Source organism: Hyperoodon ampullatus (assembly GCF_949752795.1).
Source record: "Hyperoodon ampullatus genome assembly, chromosome: 19".
Taxonomy (NCBI): Eukaryota; Metazoa; Chordata; class Mammalia; order Artiodactyla; family Ziphiidae; genus Hyperoodon; species Hyperoodon ampullatus.
In genome coordinates this window covers 31,128,435-31,149,989 of record NC_136932.1, presented here as the reverse complement: position 1 = coordinate 31,149,989, position 21,555 = coordinate 31,128,435, and the positions used below count along the sequence as shown (strand labels likewise).

The following is a 21,555-nucleotide window of genomic DNA, read 5'->3' as shown; positions in this document are numbered from 1 at the left end:
AATGATTTCTTGGATATGACACCAAAAGAAAAAAATAGATAAATCAGACTTAATCAAAATTGGAAACTTTTGTGCATGAAAGGACATTATCAAAAGAGGAAAATACAGCCCGCAAAATGGGAGAAAATATTTGCAAAGCATATATCTGATAAAGGATTAATTTCCAGAATATATAAATAACTTCTAGGGACTTCCCTGGTGGCGCAGTCGTTAAGAATCCGCCTGCCAGTGCAGGGGACGCGGACGGGTTCGAGCCCTGGTCCGGGAAGGTCCCACATGCCACGGAACAACTAAGCCCGTGTGCCACAACTACTGAGCCTGTGCTCTAGAGCCTGTGTACCACAACTACTGAGCGTGTGTGCCACAACTACTGGAGCCCACGTGCCTAGAGCCCGTGCTCTGCAACAAAGAGCAGGCCCCGCTCGCCACAACTAGAGAAAGCCCGCACACAGCAACGATGACCCAACGCAGCCAAAAATAAATAAATAAATAAATAAATAAAAATTAAATAACTTCTACAACTCAACAACAAAAAACCAAACTACCCAGTTTAAAAATGGACTTGAATAGACATTTACCCAAAGAAGATATACAGTTGGTCAATAAGCATGTGAAAAGATGCTCAACATCACTAAGTCATTAGGAAATGCAAATCAAAACTGTGATGAGATACAAAATAACAAGGAGGTGAAGGTGTGGAGAAATTGGAATACTTGTGCACTGCTGCTGGGAGCATAAAATGGTGCAGCCGCTGTGGGAAAGTCTGGCAGTTCCTCAAAAAGTTAAACATAGAATCACCGTATGACCACCAATCCCACTTGTAGGTATACACCCAAAAGAATGGAAGGCAGGGACTCAAACAGGTATTTGCACACCCACATTCATAGCAGCATTGTTCACAGTAGCCAAAAGGTGGAAACAACCCATACAGATGAATAAACAAAGTGTGGTCTCTACGTGCAATGGAGTATTATTCAGCGTTAAAAAAGAAGAAAATTCTGACACTTGCTCCAACATGGATGAATCTTGAGGAAATTATGCTTCATGAAATAAGCCAGTCACAAAAAAGACAAATATTGTATGAATCCACTTATGTGAGGTACTTAGAGGGGTCAACTTCATAAAGACAGAAAGTAGAAGGGTGGGTGCCAGCAGCTGGGGGGAGGGGGATGGGAGTGAGGGTTTAATGGAGACAGAGTTTCAGTTTGGGAAGATGAATAATTTCTGGAGATGACGGTGATGATGGTTGCACAACAATGTGCATGTACGTAATGCCACTGAGCTGTGCATTTAAAAATGGTTAAGATGGTAAATTTTATGTCATGTATATTTTACCACAAAAAAAAAAATCACGGGGGACTTCCCTGGTGGTCCAGTAGTTAAGACTCCGAGCTCCCAATGCAGGGGGCCCGGGTTCAATCCCTGGTCGGGGAACTAGATTCCACATGCTGCAACTAAGAGTCCACGTGCCACAACTAAAGGTCCCACGTGCCACAACTAAGATCGCACATGCCGCAACTAAGACCTGGCACAGCCAAATAAATAAATAAATAAATAAATAAATATTATTTTAAAAATCACCAAAAAAAGAAGAAAAGAAATCATAGGCCAATGTACTGTCAGAGTGGGGTAGGGGACTGGGGGGATCAGAGATCATGGGGACCTGTTACCTCATTTGGCGGGAAACAACACCTAGAGAAGGAACCAAAGAAGAAAAGGGAAGCAGAGTCCAGGAGCTCAGGGTTAACGTGGCAGAGCCAGGACTGGAGCAAGGGTCCTCGAGCTGTAGGGCAGGGACTCGGTCTGTCTTGCCTCCTGCTGTGTCCCCATGCCCAGCCCTCGGTGGCTGTTAGCTGGAGGGCTGTGTCCCGTTCCTTCCCCTGGACGGGACCCCCAGCCCCCTGGCGCTGTTGGGACACGTCTATCCCTGCCTCGTGCCTACAGGTTCTGATGGGAGGGCACAGGGCGGGACCCAGGCAGGGGTGTCTAACCTGCAGCCAAGGTTGGAAGCAAGTTCTCCATCACCACCCACCCCCCTGCCCTCTCCAGCTGCAGGGTGGGGGAGAGGGCTTACCCAGTCCCTGAGGACTTCACAACAGCTCTGGCTGGTTCTTCCTGGCTTGTCTTGTCCTATGTGCCCTGCTTACAGGGGCTTGCCGTGGTCTGTCACAGTTGGTGGCCCCGTGGCACTAGGGCCCAGGGATCGGAGCCCCAGTGCTGTGGCTGGACTGGGTCATGACTGGCCGTAGCCCTCTCCCTGCCGTAAGGTCAAGGACGGTGCAGGGCACTTCTCAGGCTGCCAATCTCAAGTACATGGCATGGGGACCATGGGGTTTTATTTTGCCTTAAAGTTACAGAGGAAGCTGCCTCTGTAGTTTGCGGGCTGGTCAGATGTACTTTATCTGCCTTTTAAGGGGGGTGAAGGAGGAGTGGGGCCTGCTGGCGTAGAAAAGGACATCCCATAAAGCAGGGGTGAGGCTCTGCAGTGGAAGAGGACCAGCTGCGATTAACATTCACAAAGCAGGTTAGGAATCTGGAGCAGGAGGCCACCATGGCTCTGAGTACAGTGTTGGGGTTGATTTTTCTCTCCCCGTGGCTGGTCTGTGCCCACCTGCCCCACTAGCACGCAGCAATCCTGAATCCAGATGGCTGCTTCCGTCACTGGTGTGTATCATCAGATGAGCTTCCTGCCCATCCAGACCCCCTTTCCTCCTTTCTCCACACCGGGCACAAAGCAACCCGGAACGCTGTTTCTTTGCACCGGCACCTCTGGCCTCCTTCTCACCCTCCTGATTGTTGGGGAGGTAGAAAATTTGGCTCCATTCTCACCAAAAGGATGTTGCTGAATGCAAAAATGCTAATGCAGCCCTCTTCTGCCTTCTGGTGCTGGCTGCTTCTGAAGTTGCTCCATTTCACATCAGAGTGTGGACGTCCGCAGCCAAGAAACCAAGCCACTGGGTCTCAAGGCTCCTCCCAGCAGGACCGCCTGGAATTTCCCACTGCGTGGGAGGAGTGAGGGGTGGGCTGCTGGAGAAAAGCCGTGCTGGGAGAGGGCACTGTCATGGCTGGCAGGGTCGAGCGGCCCCCGACCAGGTCTCAAACCCGTGCCACCTGCAGTGGAAGCGCAGAGCCTTAACCACTGGACTGCTAGGGAAGCCCCAGGGTCGACCTTCAAGGCACCCTGGCCCCCAGCCCACACCAGGCAGGAGGCAGCCTTTTCTGAATGGAGAAAATGCCATGGCAACAGCATCAGGATGACATACTCTTTTTACACTGAAGGCTTAATGGGAGCTGTGTCTGCCCCTGCTCAGCCCAGCCCTGCTCAGCCCTGCCCTTCACAGCCCTGTCCACCCCTGTCCAGCCCTGCCCTGCCCAGGCCTGCTCAGCCCCTGGTCATTAGCATATCACCGGGGACCTCTAAAAGGTCAGCCCTTTGCAGCCTGGGTCACTGGTGCTTTGATCTTTCTCCATCCCAAGGGCTAGCTGGAGGGAATGCCTTGGCCCCTGTCCCCTGGAGCATTGTGTTTCTGCTGTTGCACCAGGATTTATCTTCTGTTTTGACAATTTACGTGATAAAAGAAATGAGCCTGAACTTTGCATCCTCTGGCCTGGGGACAGGATGGAGGGAGGGAGCCCATGGGAGTGGCCACAGTTGCAGGGCAATCAGATCCAACTCAGTTCTGTTGCTGGGGGAATTCTTTTATGAGGAGAGGAAACCGAGAACTGATTTGAGCTTCTTCGTCAGCCGTACCTCCTTCATCTGTCTCAGCCGAGCCAAATACCCACAGCTGTATTTCTGTGGCATTTCCAGCAAAATGAAAAGAAAGAAGCATTCTTTGGGGGTTGGTTCTTTATAATCAAAGGGAGTATCTATCTTTTAGCTTGAAAACTCAGAACCCCGGTAATTGAATAGAAAGCGCTGACCCCGAGGATGGGTTCTCATGCCTTTGACCCCCTTCCCGGGGCTGGTGGAGGAGGAAGGGGGAGGGGGAGGTTCATGGACTCTGCTGCTACCCCTAACTTGGATGTGAGGTTCATTGATTGAATGTTTCCTCTGTTAAGCCTCCAAGACAGTGTCCCCTTGGCCCTGCCACGGTGCCACTGCCGCTCTCTCTTCCCGAGTCTGTGCCGTGGCCCGTGCTGTGACCGGCCAGACCACCGGCGGAGGGCAGCCCTTTGACCAGCTGGCCTGTCCCTTCGCTGGCTCCGTAGGGTCGCAGGCAGGACGGCTTTATTAGGAGGCCGCTGGGTTTGTGGCCACAGACACCCCTGCTGTGTGACCCCGGGGGGAGTCCCCTCCTCTGGGCGTGGACACCTTGAAGGGGAGGGCCCTTCAGAGAGCCGAGTGGCCAGGCGAGCGGGGGTGGGGGGCAAGGGTCGTCCCGACGCTGCCTCGTGCTGCCCTCGCCTCTAGCAGCCTCTGCCCTCGGTCTTCCCTTCTCTAGACTGGACGGTGCTTTGGCCATTCCTCCTGCGTGCCTGCCCCCGCTCTCCCCCGATCAAATGCTCCTGCCAGGCGGCACCGTGGGCTCCGGCGGTTGAGACCCCCGCCCCCCGCCCAGCCCACCGCCCGCACGGGCTCATCAGGGGCGACTCTCACCGCTTGGGGGCGGGTTTGCTCCTTCGCGGGTAGGGAGTCTTTGGGTGCCCAGGGTGACGAATAAAGGGGGTGAAAGGGTCGGGGATATAGCCTTTTTGGTAAAAATTAAAGCAGTGAGGCTTTTTCCACGCAGACTGAAGGCTGTTGCACAGGTGTTTGGAGCAGTAGCAGTAGCTGTTTGGAGTGTGTGCCCACCGCTTGTAAGGACAGCCTTTGGGCGTGTGAGTTTCAGGGTTTTGTGTACAAAACGAGCGTCCCTTCTCCGCAGCTGCCTCCAGTAAAACAAGGCCACTTCCAACACGTACAGAGGTCGCGGGGTTTTTATGGAGCGTCAGTGGAAGTGCGGGTTGTTTGAAGCTTTTGTTGAAAGGGTGGTGATGTTCTCCCTCTTGAGAATTGTGCAGTTAGGATGGGGCAGGCTTGGAATTCAGCTAAGATCCCAACGTTGGGTCCAAACTCGCCCGTGCTAACTGCTGAGGCCATATCAGCAAATGCCGAGGCATTAGAGACACACAGACAGACAGACCTGAGACCGGATGTAAGTGCCACCAGCTCAGCTATGTGATCCCGGCCAAGGACCCAACCTCTGAGCCTCATTTCCTTCTTTCTAAATGTGGGAGAGAATCATGCCTACCATAGGGGGATTTTTTTTTTAATTGTGTTAAAATACACATAACAAAATTGGCCATCTTCACCATTTTTAAGTGTTAAATGCATTCATATTGTCGTGCAACCACTCTCTAGACCTTTTTCGTCTTGCAAAACTGAAGCTCTGTCCGCATTCAACAGCAACTCACCACCTCCTTCCCCCAGCCTCTGGCACCCACCGTTCTACTTTCTCTCTATGAATTTGACTACTTTAGGAAGCTCAAATAAGTGGAATCATACAGTATTTATCTTTTTGTATCTGGCTTATTTCACTCAGCATAATATCCTAGAGGTTCTATTCATGTTGGAGCAGGTGTCAGAATTTCTTTCCTTTTTAAGGCTGAATAATATTCCATTGTGTGAACCTACCACATTTTGTTTATCCATCATCTGTGTCTAGACACCTGGGTTGCTTCCTGGCTATTGTGAATAATGCTGCTGTGAACATGAGTGTGAAAATACCTCTTTGAGATCCTACTTTCAACTCTTCTGGGTGTGTACCCAAAAGTGGAATTTCTGGATCATATGGTAGTTCTCTTTTTGATAATTTGAGGACCTGCCTTATTTTTTATAAGGGCTATATCATTTTCCATTCCCACCAACAGTGCACAAGCAGTTTCTCCACATCCTCTCCAGCACTTGTTATTGTCTGTTTTTTTAAATATATATTTTATTTATGGCTGTTTTATTTAACTGAATCTTCGTTGTGGCACGAGGGATCTTTTAGTTGCGGCACGAGGAATCTTTTAGTTGTGGCATGCAGGCTTCTTAGTTGTGTCATGCATGTGGGATCCAGTTCCCCCACCAGGGATCGAACCTGGGCCCCCTGCATTGGGATCGCAGAGTCTTAGCCACTGGACCACCAGGGGAGTCCCTATTTTCTGGGTTTTTTTGATAGCAGCCGTCCTAGTGGGTGTGAGGTGGTATCTCGTTGTTTTGATTTGCATTTCCCTAATGACTAGTGATATATAACACTTTTGTTTTCATGGACTTGTTGACCATTTGTATATCTTTATTGGAGAAATGTCTGTTCAGGTCTTCTTTATTTATTCTAAAGGATACTAACTCCTCAGATTTGCAAATATTTTCTAACATTCCGTAGGTTACTCCATTTTTACTCTGTTGATTGTGTCCTTTAATGCACAGAAAGTTTTAAATTTTTGTGCAGTCCAGTTTATCTATTTTTTCTTCTGTTGCCTGTGCTTTTGGTGTCACATCCATGAGTGAAATCATGGCCACACCCGATGTCATGAAGCCTTTCCCCTGCGTTTTCTTCTGAGAGTTCTAGCTCATGGGAGTTTGGTGAATGAAGGGCAGTGTTAGGAGTCAGCCCCCGGCCCCCCTCCCAGGTATTCTCGTGGGAGCAGCACCCAGAGCTGCTGTCGGCTCAGCCCATCTGCTTGGTGGGAGAGTGGGGTGGGTCCGGGTCCCTCCTCTTTCCTGCCGGGGTCCTGATTCCAGGAGAAGTGTAAGCCAGTTTTCTTTCTGAATTTGCAGAAAAGGCTACAGATGGCTCCCTGCAGAGCGAGGACTGGACGCTGAACATGGAGATCTGCGACATCATCAACGAGACGGAGGAAGGGTGCGTGTCCCCCACCCGGGGCAGGCGGGCGGCGGGCCGCTCAAGTCGGTCTGTGTGCTGCCTGCTGCCCTGACGTCTGACAAGTGGTTCTCCTCATCCTCTCGCCCCTCCACCCGCCCACAGTCAGAGCAGTGACCGCCTCTTAATCACAAGGGGGATGACGTTGCTCGGCTTCTGGGTCCCCTGCAGCCCGATCCCCACCTCCTCCCGCCCTCCGCAGCCCTGGGGACTGGCTGGAGCCCCAGGAGGGAGAGGCCCCCGGGGTGTGTAGTGGAAGGCGGGGCACGGGGAAGACTTGCGAGGCCCAGGCCCCCCCACCCCTGCGCTGCTGGGTCTGTTCTTGCTGCTGTATTTACGTCCTCTTCTGCGTCACAGGTACATTCCATGTGTACTGCTTCCAAATTAGTCGGTATGTGGCCCTCTGTCCACACCATAAAAATGGAATTTACAGTAGCCGCGCCCTCTTAAACCATCTCCAGACCTGGGCAGCCCTGGCCTTGGCGCTGTCCTTACTGGCCTTGCCACGTGGAGGCTGGGGACCAGCCACTGACGGTTGGCCCTGCCTTCATTCAACAAACATGTCCTGAGTGACCGCCTCATGCCGGGTCCCAGAGCAAGTACTGAGCGGGTCCCTCCGTCTGTCCCGAGTACTGAGGAGGACAGACGGAGTCCCTCCCCTGTGCCATGAGCAGGACAGTTACCACGCACCCTGGTTAGCTGGTGACACGGCTGGGGAGGAGGAGCTGGGAGTGAGTGCTTGTAAACAAGTCACCCAGGAGGGCCTGGCCCAGGTGGCTCGAGGGGCGGAGGTGTGAGGACCAGGCCAGGGAAGGGCTTCCCAGCGCACGGTCCCAGGACAGAGGGGGTCTGTTGTGTCTGAGGGACAGCAGCGGGGCCGGGGGGCCAGGATCCAGGCAGGGACCCTGGCTTCCACTTGGTCTGACATTCATCTTATTTATTTATGATTTATTTATTTCTTTAATTTATTTTTGGCTGCGTCAAGTCTCAATTGAGGCATGTGGGATCTTTCCTTGTGGCGCTTCTCTCTAGTTGTGGCACGCGGGTTTTCTTTCCTGTAGTTGTGGTGTGGGCTCTGTAGTTTGTGGCATGTGGGCTCTAGTTGAGGCGGCGGGCTTAGTTGCTCCACGGCATGTGGGATCTTAGCTCCCTGACCAGGGATCGAACCCATGTCCCCTGCATTGTAAGGTGGATTCTTTACCACTGGACCACTGGGGAAGTCCCCATTTTATTTTATTTTTATAGTTTTTTTTTTTTAATTTATCTGGCTCCACCAGGTCTTAATTGCAGCACTTGGGATCTTTAGCTGCAGCATGTGGACTCTTAGTTGTGGCACACAGGATCTAGTTCCCTGACCAGGGATTGAACCCGGGTCCCCGGCATTGGGAGCATGCAGTCTTAGCCACCGGACCACCACGGAGGTCCCTGAGGTTCATTTTGGGACCACACTGGCTGCCGTGCCCAGGACGGCTGGGCTGGGGCTGTCACGATCACCCTGGTGTGAAGCGATGGCAGCTTTGACTGGGGTGGCAGTAGAGGGGGTGAGAAGCCATGAGAGTCTGAGCATTTCTGAAGGCGCAGCCGGTGGAATTTGCGCTGTGGGCCTGAGAGGAGAGACAGGATAGATAATCCGAGGTTCGGGGCAGCTGCATCCCGAGGCCCAGCAGGCCGGGTCGGAGTTTCAGCTAAGGTTCAAGCCCTTCCGAGGCGACGCTGGTGGGAGGGGTGGAGGGCTTGGCCGCCCTGGGGGCAGCAGGTTGGGAGCCCTCTGGGACGGGAGCTGCAGGCGACCAGCTCGGTCCTGGCAGGAGACAGGATGTGTTGGGTAGAAGGCATTTTAACCCTGCAGCCCCTGGCCTCCTTCCTGCCCACCCCGACCCCGGCCTGTCCACGTTTATTGAGCCCACGGGTGGGGCGCGGCCTCTGGAGGCCGAGGTGGGTGCTGGACGGGCGGCCGAAGCTGTGGGTGCAGAGGGGAGGAAGTGAGAAGTGCGGGCGGGGGGCGGGGGCGTCTGGACCAGAGCCCGGAAGGGGGCTCAGGCCGTGGGCGCTCCAGCTCCCTTTGCCCATGTCGCCCGCCCCTCCGTCTGCCACACCGAGCTCCTCCCTCACCCACGGGCCTTCTGGCCCCGCTGGTCTTTTGGTTCCGTGAACCTCCCACTCTCATGCCCAGCTTGCGGGTCCCCAGGAAGCGCGGGACGTGCACACATGTCGGAATGGAGCGTCCTCGTCCCAGGGGGTCTGGAGCCCAGCCCCTCCACCTGCCTTGTCGAGGGAGGGTCCTGGCCCCTGCTATCGGCCTCTTCCTGAATGAGAGGAAGCCTGCCCTCTCCCTGTCCCGATGCCCCGCGGATAAGCCCCCCTTGTGTGATCCCCTCACAGCCCGTATTGTACTTGGGCTCATCACAGCTCAAACTCGCGTGTTCTGATGTGTGTGAGAGGGAGTGTCTGTCTCTCCCCCAAAGCCCCGGGCCCCGAGCTCCCTGAGGCAGGCATCTGTCTTCCTTACGGCCACGTCCCCACCACCTGGACACATTCGTGAGGTAAGAGAATAAGTGGGCAAAGTCCATGGGGACTCAGGGCCTGAGGACGAAGGGGGTTGTGACCCAGGGTGACATGGGCTCCACGAGGGAGGCCAGTGCCAGGCGCCTGGGGAGGGGCATCCAGGTGGGGTCCAGCAGCCGCCCAGGGGTCAGCAGGCAAGGTGGGTGGATGGCAGGGCAGGAGAGAGGGACCAGGGGCCTGGGTGACCCTGGGTGGGTTCCCCTCCCATCTCGGTCCGCTTGGGTATAAAGTGGGCCCCAGCAGTGGCTCGCTCGTGGCTTCACTGCCCCGCCCTGTGCCCGGCCCATGCGAAGCCCCAGCCCACACCAGCTCAGGCAGTGCCCTCCAGCCCGACATGGCAGGGCCAGACCATTTTAATGATGAGGGGCTGAAGCTCCAGCACGGGAGCTCTGTCTGTGCTTCCTTTATTTATTCGGAGCTCACCTCTGGGAGATGGTCCTGCTGGGCACCGATTTGGTGAGCTGTCCTGCAGGCCCCTCCCTGGGTTTGCCCTAATGCCCAGGCTGGGGTCACCTCCAGCCTGGGGCCTTGTGTGGCTTCCCCTTGTGCCCTGGACCCTTGGTCACTAGGCAGGAGTGCCCTGGCTAGATAACCTCTCCGGGATGTTTTAGACCCTGTTTACCAGGCCTCACCCAGACCTGCCTAGTTAGGTGCAGCAGGCACGTGGATTTGGTAAATGCCCTTCAGGCAATTCTGACATGTGGCTCTGGTGAGGATCCCCTGACCTGGTCGTTTTCATGACCATCTTGGACCTTCCCCAGCTCATGGACTCTGTGCCCCAGCCTCTAAACTGGAGTAGCCCCGGATAAATGCAATGGAGCAAGGGAACAGCTGGGAGGGGGCAGCCGGGAGGAGAGGAGGTGTCCAGGGTGGGCGGGGTGCGGCATCGCCCCCCTGAGGGGTAAGTGGGAAACAGCTCAGAGGTGGCCGTTCTGGAGCCAAAGGACAAGGTGGGCTCAGGATGACCAGAGAGAAGGTCTCGTCTGGGTCTGGGGTCCAGCTCCCGCGGCCCTGACCTCTCCCCCTGCTTGGGGCCCTTTCCTGCTCTGCTGGGCTCCAGCACACCACTCCCTTCTCCCAGTTTCCTGCTCTGCGTCTGATCGGCTGCTGTGCGATTCTGACAGGACTTTGATTCTGTCTCCGAGGCTGCTTCCCCGGGGAGAGATAGAAATACTCGCTTTGGTGCTCCCCAGTGCCTCTCAAGCAGCACTTCCCCAGTGGATTTTCGGTGGATTTTCACTTTCTCTCTAACCCGGGAGCCTGCCGCCTCTCTGATTTCCCGCCACCGCATGCCCCCCCGCCAACCCAGGAGCTCCATGAGTCACAAGTGAGCAGAGCCCTGGGAGGCTCTTCCCACGTAGTGCCCCGTGGAAGTTTGAAGAGGAGGGACGAGAGCGTGGTCGGCGGGGCCTTTGAGACAGAGGAAATCCTCAAAGCCGAGAGCCTGTCAAGTCCCATGTTTGCAGAAATCAGCACCCCTGTTTGGGAACTGCAGCCACACTGCAAACACACCTGGCAGGGACCCCTCCCCAGGGAGCTGAGAAGTTCCGCGGGGAAGCCATGCCTCAGGTGATTCGGGTCTGTTTATTCCTTCTAGAAGCCTCGCCTTGCTTTGTGTTTCTGTTGAAATTGGGCTGATTGGCAGAGCTGCTCCCCTCTCCTTCCCCAGCTCCCTCACGCACTTCTTGAGAGTTTTTTTGTGTTTTTTTTTTTGTCTTTGTTTCTGGGCACAGGCTTTCTCTAGTCACGGCGCGCGGGCTTCTCATTGCGGTGGCTTCTCTTGTTGTGCAGCAAGGGCTCTAGGCGCGCAGGCTCAGTAGCTGTGGCGCATGGGCTTCGTTGCTCCGCGGCATGTGGGATCTTCCCGGACTAGGGCACGAACCCGTGTCCCCTGCATTGGCAGGCGGATTCTTAACCACTGCGCCACCAGGGAAGTCCTGGAAAATAGATTGTATCTCCAAACTGTCGGAATAGGAGGCCTCAATTTATGAACCTTCACTTTAGGAAAGACCCAGATTATGCTGGCCTGCTGATGGGTGGGCGGCAGGAGTCCACTTGTGATAGCAGAGGGCGGAGTTCCCCAGAGCGGGCCATGGGCACTGGGGGACCCTTAGGCACGGGCACTGCGCCTAGTAGATGCCCTCAGGGGCTGCCTGGAGACCCGCCTCTCAGCATGGCTGTGGTTTCAGGAGGAGTGTGTACTGGGAGCAGGCAGTCGGCGTATGACGGAGCTGTTGTCAGCTGGAGGCCCCTGCAGCTCTGCCTACAGGGCCCCCAGGAAGCCGGGTCAGATCTGGTACCTAAAACACACAACTCCCAGGGCTTTGAGCAGACTTACTTCAGTTTTCTCAGGGAAAAAGGAGTTCCACAGAGCCTAAAACCTGGACATCCAGATCTGCACAGGGACCTGGCCATTCTCGCCTGTGTTTTTCTGGCAGGTTCCCTTCAGTGAACCCACCAGCGGCAGGCTGGTTATTGTTCTGGGTAAATCACACTTGCACGTGATGTGGAATTCAAGAGGGCTGCAGCCTGCGACCTGGGAAACAGCCCTTCCTCCTCGGCCCTGGCACCCACGCCAGGGGCGGCTCCCTCCAGGGTCCCCTCCTGGCAAAGATGTGTGCGCTGGGCATTTCTTGTCCTTTTGTAACTCACATGGCTGCGTCCCCTCTGCCCTGCTCTGCAGACGACGCTAGTCTGTATCTCTGGTGCATTAAGAGTATCTTTATTCTTCTGTGCAACTGCATAGTACTCCGTTGTATGGATAAGCACAATTTAATTCAACCTGATTCACATTGATGGACATTTCGTTTGTTTCCAGTCTTTCACATTTACAAACAGGCGGTAGCAAGTAACCTCATGTACATGCTAGTTGGCATGACTGGCCCTGACTCTGTAGGCTGGGGCCCTGGTGGGATTGGCAGGATCTGCATATGTCTATTCTCCAGGCCAAAGGATGCCATTCGAGCCCTGAAGAAGCGGCTCAACGGGAACCGGAACTACCGAGAGGTGATGCTGGCGCTGACGGTGAGTGCCCCCCTACCCTCCCCCGGGGCGGGAGAACATCTGGGAGCCGCAGCTGGGGGACAGCCTGGAGTGAGCGCTGCTAGGGGTAGCTGTGCCTCCTGCTGCCGCCCCAGTGTTTCCACCCTCTGAGACGGGTGAGCCATCAGGGACGCGGCACGGGCAGTGTTGTCCGGTGCAGAAGCCCAGAGCAGAGAAGCCACAGGCCTGGGCGTGGGTCCCTGGTGGCCAGCAGCCTGCTGTGAGGCACTGAGGCCAGCTGCTTCTCTAGGGGTCAGCTTCCTCCTTGTAAAAGTGCCTACTTCCACCGAGCACCTGCCCGAGACTAGGCTAGCTCTTCAGATGTTAACTCAAATGCTTCCAGAAACCTTCCTAAATAGGTTTCATCATCCGCTTTTACGGATGCAGAAACTGAGGCTCGGAGAGGCCCAGGGGTTTGCCCAGACTTCACAGCTAGTGAGGTGCCAACTGGATCATGGGATAAAAACTGAACATCGTTGCAGAGGTTCTAGGGAAAGTCTGCAAGTGACTCCTTTCAGGAAGGAACAGACCAGATTTTTGCCTGTCTTTCAGATGTCAGAAAATTAAAAGGGACAACTTCAGGTATTATTTCTGTCTTGAAAGCTAACATTTTTTCAAATATGGCAAAAACCAGGCCACAACATGTTCCTCTAATAGAAACTGTAACAGGTCAGCATGTGGACCTCCCTGTAGGGTTGAGTAGTGGGTTGTTTATCCAAAAAAGCCATAACATGTTCCTTTTAAAGCAGAGAAACTGTTTGGATTTCCTGCCCAAGTGAAAACCCAAGACTTATTAGAATTCTCTGCCAGGGAATTGGGGTTTGAATAATGAGAAGAAAAACAGTTGAGAAACAGGGAGTTGAAAGCTTTTGTTTTTTCCTCAGAATTTCAACCACAGCTTTCACTAAACCCAGAGTGATGCCCAAAATGAACTGTTTTCAGTAACAAAAATCACTAGGGACAGGCAAAACTCACAAACTCTTAGCACGCAGGCCATTTTCGTGGCATCTAAACACCTCCCGCTCCGTGCCCAACATCGTGGTAGCTGCCTGGGATGGAGATCTCTCCACCGTGGGCCCTGCCATTCCTTCCTTCCTGTAGTAAAGCATGAGAGCCACCATTTAGTGTTTCCTTAAGTCTTACATTTAAGTCTTTAGACTGTTTCAAATTAATTTTTGTGACTGGTGTAAGATAGAGGTCCAGTTTCATTCTTCTGCATGTGAGTATCTAGTTTTCCCATCATCATTTATTGAAGAGACTGTCCTTTCCCCGTTGAGTATTCTTGGCTCCCTTGTCAAATGTTAGTTGACAGTATATGTGAGGGTTTATTTCTGGGCTCTCAGGTCTGTTCCATTGGTCTGTGTGTCTATTTTTATGCTAATACCACACTGTTTTGCTTACAATAGCTTCATAATATAGTTTGAAATCAGGAAGTGTGATGTCTCCCACTGTGGTCTTCTTTCTCAGGATTGTTTTGGCTGTTCAGGGTCGTTTTTGGTTCCATATGAATTTTAGGATTGTTTTTTCCGTTTCTGTGAAATCTGTAGATGGCTTTGGGTACTGTGGACATTTTAACAGTATTAATTCTTCTGATCCAAGAACATGGGATACCTTTCCATTTACTTGTGTCTTTACTTTCTCTTACCAATGTCTTGTAATTTTCAGGGCACAGATCTTTCACCTCCTTGGTTAGATTTATTCCTAAGTATTTATTTATTTTGATGTGGTCAGGCCTTTGCTGCAAATCCCGTGATGTCTTTGGGAGATTTGTGAAAGGTGCAGACCCATTTTTCGTCTGCTGGAGGCCCAGCCTGGCACACACTGCCCGGGCTCACGTCTGCTCTCGTGGCTTCTCTGTCTTGTCCTTGAACTAACCGTGTTCATCCATCACAGTCCTCCTGCTTCCTGAGGGCCTTTTAACTTCATATCTGCCTCCACCAAGGTTGTCAAGATGTACCCCAAATAGGAGTTGGTCAGAGGTCTGGGGCTTCCTGCTCAGGCATTAGTGTGGCTCTGATTGCTTGGAGGCACCGTTTGCCTACTCCACGGGCCTTAGCTGCATTCAGGAAAATTCCCACCGTGCTTCAGGACCAACAACCCACAGCAACAGATTTGCCTTTTTGGTAGAGCAGCCTGCAGAGGACTTGCCAGCCGGGGGCACTTCCGCAGCTCCTGCTCTGCCGGGCAGCCTCACCGCCTCTGTCCAGGGCATTTTAAGGACCGAATGAGGGAACAAGGGGGTGGCAGAGGTTGCCTGTCGTCTGAGGGACTCACTGATCTTGGAGGAGGGTGGCCCTGTGCCTCAGGGCGGGTGGAGGCTCAGAGGAGGCCGCAGGGAATCCCTTCCTGCTTCTGACCTGACCAGCAATCTGTACCTACACCACTTTCTTCACCTTCTAAGCCTTTTAACTCTGAAAACAAAAGGGGATAACAGCCTCCGCTTAAAAAGGGTGAACGAGTTGTGAGGATGGAGTGAAATGACATACAACGTGAAAGAGTCTCCCCTGGGTCAGCCACGCAGTCACGTTCCTAACGTCACCGTTAGGAACTTTCTCCGTGACCAAGCTTTGTCCAGGGAAAGCCCTGTTGTCCCACCCTAGCCCCGGGGAGTGGCTGCCTGGGGTCACCAGTGGTCAGTTAGTTTAGGCGAATGAGGACAAGCAAGGCGGCCAGCAGTGTCCCCTGATGGCTGGTGACGTCCTTCCGTGGAGGCAGTCCCCACCAGCCAGCTGTGGCCTGGGTGCCGGCATGGGAGGGGCCAGCTCATCGTCCGGGTCAGGGGGTTTCCAGAGAGCGAAGGGGTCCGGAGAGCTGCCTGTGAGGCTGGAGGGACCCTCCAGCGGGTGCTGTGAGCTCAAGGCCCCTCGCTCGTGCAGTGGGGGCCCAGGACAGTAACCCCGTGACATGTCCTCCTGCACTGGCCCGCCAGGCAGGTCTGCGCTTCAGACATGCTCACCCTAACTTCAGCCCTGCAGCGGGGCACTGGTGCCCACTTTGCAGGCGAGGAAGCCGAGCTCAGACAGACTGGCCCTGAAAGTGGACCTGAGATTCAAGCCCGCACTGGCTATTGGTCAGAACCCACAAGCGCTGTGCTTTTCTAGTGGCCGAGGCCTGTGTAACTTATTTTTCCGGATGAGGAAGGAGGGGCAGAGTTGATTCGAATGTGGCCAAGGCCACAAACCGCGTATGGGGGTGTGAGACCCGGGTCACTGCTGGTCTCAGTTGTGGAAGCAGGGTTGTGCGGCCGTGTGGGGCATTCGCCTCTTCACAACCAGGTCCAGTAACTCACCAGCAGTGCAGGCTGCTTCAGTGGCCTCCGCCCGGGAGGGCCTGCGTCCACCGGCTGTCGCCACCAACCCAGAGGCTCATTTCCAGGGATGCTTGGTCGTTTTGACCCCGCTGAGACCCCAGTACCCTTCTCATGCGGAGCCGGTGCCGCCCGACTGCTGTGCAGGCCCAGAGACCCCAGCTAGCAAGGGGCCACCTGTGTCCTGCGAAAGGGTTTGCGTCTGGAGGAGCCCGTCGGCAGGATGGTCGGCAGTGGGGAGAGGGGGCAGCATCTCCTTGGCCTCTGGGGGTGACCTCTGTTTCCATCCCGCCCGCATCAGGTGCTGGAGACGTGCGTGAAGAACTGTGGCCACCGCTTCCACGTCCTCGTGGCCAGCCGGGATTTCATTGACGGCGTCCTGGTCAAAATCATCTCTCCCAAGAGCAACCCCCCGACCATCGTGCAGGAGAAGGTGCTGGCTCTCATCCAGGTGGGTCGGCGGCTCCCCTCAGCTGGTCCATGGGGAGAGAGGAAGGCGGGGCCTCCCATCAGCAAGTCCTCACACTTCCCCATCATTTGGAGGAAAAGATGGGTGCTTCTGGGTTTAAATATTTGTTGAGAAACACTTGTTTTTTACCCTTACCCCGCTGAGATGACACCTTCAGCGGTGGCTCTCCTGGCCGTCGCTGGCTGTGTCCGGGTGCCTGGCCCTCGGCTGCCCATGGGGGACAGGCCTGGAGCCTAACGGAGCCACGTGCCGGGTCCACGTGCCACAGGGAGGGGCCAACTCTGGGGTCGTGGGGGTGGTGTTCAGGATTCACTGAGGACGTGACAATTCTGTTGAACCCTGAGGGGTGACAAGCTGGGTGGAAAGGTCAGAGTGCAAGGGGCATGGCAGGTAGAGAGCAGTGTGTGCAAAGGCCTGGAGCATCGAGAGCACAGGTGACACCTTGGGACGTGTTATTATTCATTGTCCTGTAACAAATTAGCCCAAACTTAGCATTTAGAGCAACAGACGTTTATTACCTGCTAATTTCTGTGGACCACGGGTTCAGGAACAGCTTAGCTGGGCGGTTCTCTGGAGGGTGCAGTGAGGGTGTCGGCCGGGGCCACGTCCTCCGAAGGCTCAGCTGGGGCTGGAGGAGCCACCTCCAGGCTGCTCCCATGCGACGCCCCCCGCCAGCAGCAGGTGTCCTAGTGTCCCACGCCCTCGCCATCATCTTCCTCATAGCCTGTCTGACGGGTGCACAGAGGTTTTGCATCCCGTCGGCCTTTTTAAACCCATCTTGGAAAGAAGGTGATGTTATTTCCCTGTTGAATATGCTTTTAAAGTGAAAAGTTAAGGTCTGATGATCCCCTGGGAGGGCAAGGGCTGCAGCTTTTCTGAAGTCTCCCGCGCCTGTGTCCCCACAGGCACGGGACACTTCAGAAAGTCTCTTTTTGCACGGCCCCCTCGCTCCCCACCCACCGTCCCTCTGACGCCTTCCTAGAAGGCTGATCCCAGGCATCGTGGTCCCAGGGTGGCCCACAGAGCTGGCGTCTCCAGTGCACGTTTGTGAGGTCAGGATCCCCGCCCCTCCCCCCTGCCCTCCACCCCTAATCCCTCCATTCAACCAGGCAGCCCTGTCCTCTGGCTGCCCTCCTGCTGCCCCACCTCCTTGGGCCGCATGGAAAGACACCCCCTCGGGCTCGTGCGCTCGAGGGGCCCTGCCCTTCAGGAGGACAGCGTGCCAGATGCAGCAGGCCCTTCTGGAAGGGACAGGGCTCCTGGTGGCCCGGGAGGAGGGGGCCTGTCCAGAGGGTGGGCCTCCCGTGACGTCCCCTTTGTGGGACATTCCCCCGCTGTACGCCACCCTCAGCCTCTCCCTGGGGTTGTTCCAGGAGAGAAAGGACATGGTTCTGGTGGAGGAACCTCATCCCTGCCTCCCACACTTCCCCCAGAGTAGAGTCTAAAAATTCTCTTTCTTTCCACTGAAGAGGGGAGCTGATGGCGGGGGGTGGGAGGGGCAGGGGGAGCTGGGGGGGCCGTGTTCTCAGGAGGTGGCGGGGAGCCGGTGGCCGGGCTTGCAGCAGATTCTATGGATGGGCAGCTCCCGAAACCCTGTCCCTGTGAGTGAGAAGCCCAGGAGCACAGGCAGAACGGGACAGCAGCCTCCTTTTGTCCAGGGAATGGAACCCATTGTTTAAATCAGCAATTGTTTATTGATCTGAAATTGGATGATTTAAAACTTTGTCGAGGGCTTCCCTGGTGGCACAGTGGTTGGGAGTCCGCCTGCCGATACAGGGAACGCGGGTTCGTGCCCTGGTCTGGGAAGATCCCACATGCCGCGGAGCGGCTGGGCCCGTGAGCCATGGCCACTGAGCCTGCGCGTCCTGAGCCTGTGCTCCGCAATGGGAGAGGCCACAACAGTGAGAGGCCCGCGTACCGCAAAAAAAAAACCCAGAAAGCAAAAAAAACAAAAAACTTTGTGGAAACTTGAGAGGTCTGGAGCAAATGGCTTATGTTTGCATAAGGTTTTAGTCCTTTCTTTGGTGTGCGATCCAGGGGAAAGGAGATCGGAACTCCCTCTGAGCCTTCCAACCCCTGACACGTGGGCACGGGTGGGCGGGGCGGGGCGGGGCAGGGCGTAAGGCAGTGAGGCAGGCGGGCGCTGTGATGCTGACCCGCAGCTCCCAGGACAGGCCCTCTGCTCTGACAGCACCCGCCCTGCCGCTCCCTGGCTTCTCATGGGGAAGCAGACCTCCCGAGGCCACGGCCCCCGAGGCAGGGTCGTGATTCTCAGCGGGGCCAGCTGTCTAGAGGGGCTCCTGTGCTGTCACCATCACCTCAGTCCGCTGGCCGCCTGCGTGGCCATGCTCCCCTGTCCCTGCAGCAGGAAGCTTCACATCGGTGAGGCCATGTTCGCTCTGAGTTGACAAATGCTGTCTGACTGCCTTCTCTGTGCCCCCGGGAGACTCGGCGGCTGGGGGGCACAGGTGTGGGCACCGGCCCGGAAGGTGCCCGAGGCACACGGCATCTCCCGCCCTGTGCTTCCCCCCTGTGCCGGCGTCAGGGGCGTGGTCAGTAGAGAGCACTGCCGTGGACACAGACTCTGCTAGCAGCCCCGCACCCAGACTGCACAGGGGTCCCGCGCAGGACAGGGGCGATTAGCCAGGACTGCTTGGTTGCTTAAATAGCAGATGCCAACCCCAGCTGCCTAGGTGAAGAGCAGTGCTGGTCATAAGGCAGGCTCCCCAGAACCCCGGGGTGATGGCCAGGGAGGGGGCAGACCTTCTCCTGAGTGTCCGCGCCGTCCCAGCAGGCAGGCTCTCCCTGCTCCCTGGTCCGGGCTGGCATGTGGGTACGACCCAGGGCCCACGTCTACCCACAGAGCAGCCCAGCCCTCCGAGGGCCCAGGGCCAGGCTCCTGGAGCAGGAGGACCTAGCTGCTCAGCTGGGCATGTGTACCCCCTGCGGGGCCGTCCATGGGGCCTGCTGATCGCTGCTGGGCAGGTGCCCCAAGAAGTGTCCGCCGACTGGAGAGAACAGTCGTGGTCTTCTTATGTCAGACCTGGTGGGGGTGGAAGGCAGCATAAGTTAAAAGGGCTCCCCTGGAGCTGTTGTCCTCCTGCAGCAACGAAGGCCGGAGGCGGCTCCAGGAGGAGCTGACTGCCGCGCCTGCTTCTCCCCGCCTTCCCGTGGGCTGTGAAACGCGCCCCCCACCAGCGTCCGGGAGGAAGTGTGACCACGAGGGGCTGTCCTGACGTGGGCGTTGAGTCCCTGCATGTGCAGGTTGGATGAGCAGGCCCCGGGAGGCCGGGCTCACGGCAGGGTTTGTGGTCAGTGAGATGCAGCAGCCGAACTGAACGAGGCTTTTTGGAAACTGCTCTCTTGGTCAGAGATGGGGGGAAGCAGCTGGGCCCTGTGACAGCGACAGAGCTGCCGACAGGACGGCTTTCCTCCTCCCCTGGCCCCCTCTTGGGGGGTGTCCTTTGGAGGCACTTCTTTTTTTGATACCTTCTATAACTTCCAAAGAACAGAATTTAAAGATATACTTTGACAGTTCCTTGAATCAGAGACGAGCGGCAGCCTATTGAAATATGTGTTCCTTCCTCCCCGTGTTTTGTCTTATGTAACGGAACCTAGTGGCCAAGCTTCCCAGCAGACTGTCCCACACGGGCGCCTGTCTGCCGGCGCTGAGTAGTGCGGGTGCTCCTGCCCCGGCCGCAGTCACCTCGCCCGTCAGATGGGCGGCCGGGCAGTGTGGACTCTGGCTCCCTGACCTACTAGGCTCAGCCTGGACTTTCATGCGCGGAGCGTGGAGGCCACGCTGCTGTCCCCACGCATCCTGCGGGCGCGGCCTCTCCAGCCGCACGTTGCCAGGCACATCTCCTGGTCTCAGCCTCGTGCTTCGGTGCGGTTGCTCCGTCTCCGCTCTAGGATGTGCCCCACGCTGGACTGAGTTCTGTGCTTTGCTTTCATTTGTGCTCAGCCTGGTGGCACTGGCAGGAAGGAGCAGCGTGTCTGGGCCGCAGCCCTGAGCGCCCCGGCGCCCCTAACAGGCCCCCTCCTCCCCTCCAGGCGTGGGCTGACGCCTTCCGGAGCAGCCCTGACCTCACGGGCGTCGTGCACGCGTACGAAGAGCTGAAGAGGAAGGGCGTGGAGTTCCCCATGGCCAACCTGGACGCGCTGTCCCCCATACACACACCCCAGCGGGTGAGCCTCGGCCGCCGCGTCCCCGAGGGCCTGTTGCAGGGACAGCCTCTGAATTATTCAGCTTGTCATCAGCCTCCTTCGGGCTCCAGGGCATTTCTTGTTGATAACCAGCGGGTGTGGGAGAGAGACAGCTGGTGGCTGGTGGCTCAGGGACCGCCCCCCGCCCACGGTTTTCACCCCCGACTGTGGGAGAAGGTGACAGAGGAGCGGTGTGGACGCTGTCATGGAGATGGCCGCGAGGGTGGAGCCGTCCTGGGGGGGTCCCGGCACCTGCTCTCCCGAGCCCAGGCGTCTGGTGTGGGGACCGCACCTCCCAGGGCGGCCGGAGCAGCCCCACCTCCACATCGGCAACGCTGAGGGGCTGGCGAGGTCCCTCTTCATGGGTTTTTCAACTGGACAAGTCAAATAGATCTAAAATTTACTTTGGGCTGTGAGTGGTCCCCCTTGACTCCCGCCAGCCTTGGGATGCAAAGCCCCGGGAGGGCCCGCTGAGGGCGGCTCCCACGTGCTGGCAGCTTCAGGAGGGAAGGTGCCCAGGCAACGCCGTCCTTCCTCTTCGGGGGCAGCCAGGCCCTTTCCTGCCCCCGGAGAGCCGGAGGCTCAGGATCTGGGAGAGGCACCCACCCCAGCTCCCTCTGCCACAGCCCCGTTTGTCCATCTCTGAGGGACGGTGCCGTGCAGGCCTCCTGCGTGGGCACAGCTCACGTTCAGGGGGTCACGAGGGGCCCAGAGGGAAGCACAAGGACTTGGGCTTTCCTAGCGTTTCTCTCACATGATCCTCTGAGCCACTTGCTGCACTTGGTGGGGTAAACAAACCTCCTTTATTCTCGAATCGTGACGCAGAGCAGCGTGGTGGCTCCTGTAGTTACAGAGAATGCTCAGTAAATTGCATAATTGCTGTTTAGATTAGTCCACTTGTAAAGGCCAAAAAGTAACCTTCTGGTGCTAAACGGGGTTCCTGATCAGAAAACTTACCAGCAGGCCCTCCCCTCCGATGCCAAGGTGGTCCTGACGGTGGGAGGGTGGCCAGAGCCCTCACAGGCTGCGCTGGGGGCCACCTCTCTGGCCCGCCTCAGTGTCTGTGAGGTTCGTGGAGGGAGGAGAGGTGGGGGGGCGGGGGCAGTGCCAGGCCACTG

General features: G+C 56.2%; 1 protein-coding gene across 11 annotated transcripts in view; it reads left to right on the top strand.

Moving 5' to 3' along the window:
- The window catches only part of TOM1L2 (target of myb1 like 2 membrane trafficking protein), a gene marked incomplete at both ends in the record, with an annotated part of 77,529 nt that overhangs the window by 34,590 nt on the left and 21,384 nt on the right, over window positions 1-21,555 (top strand). For 6 of the 11 annotated variants that reach the window (XM_079725148.1, XM_079725146.1, XM_079725142.1 and 3 more), the window contains 4 exons: window positions 6,746-6,830; window positions 12,359-12,437; window positions 16,064-16,213; window positions 20,285-20,419. In XM_079725148.1, coding sequence (XP_079581274.1) covers window positions 6,746-6,830; window positions 12,359-12,437; window positions 16,064-16,213; window positions 20,285-20,419 — 449 coding nt within the window. The remainder of the gene's footprint in view (window positions 1-6,745; window positions 6,831-12,358; window positions 12,438-16,063; window positions 16,214-20,284; window positions 20,420-21,555) is intronic. The other 5 variants (XM_079725143.1, XM_079725152.1, XM_079725150.1 and 2 more) reach the window with 3 other exon arrangements.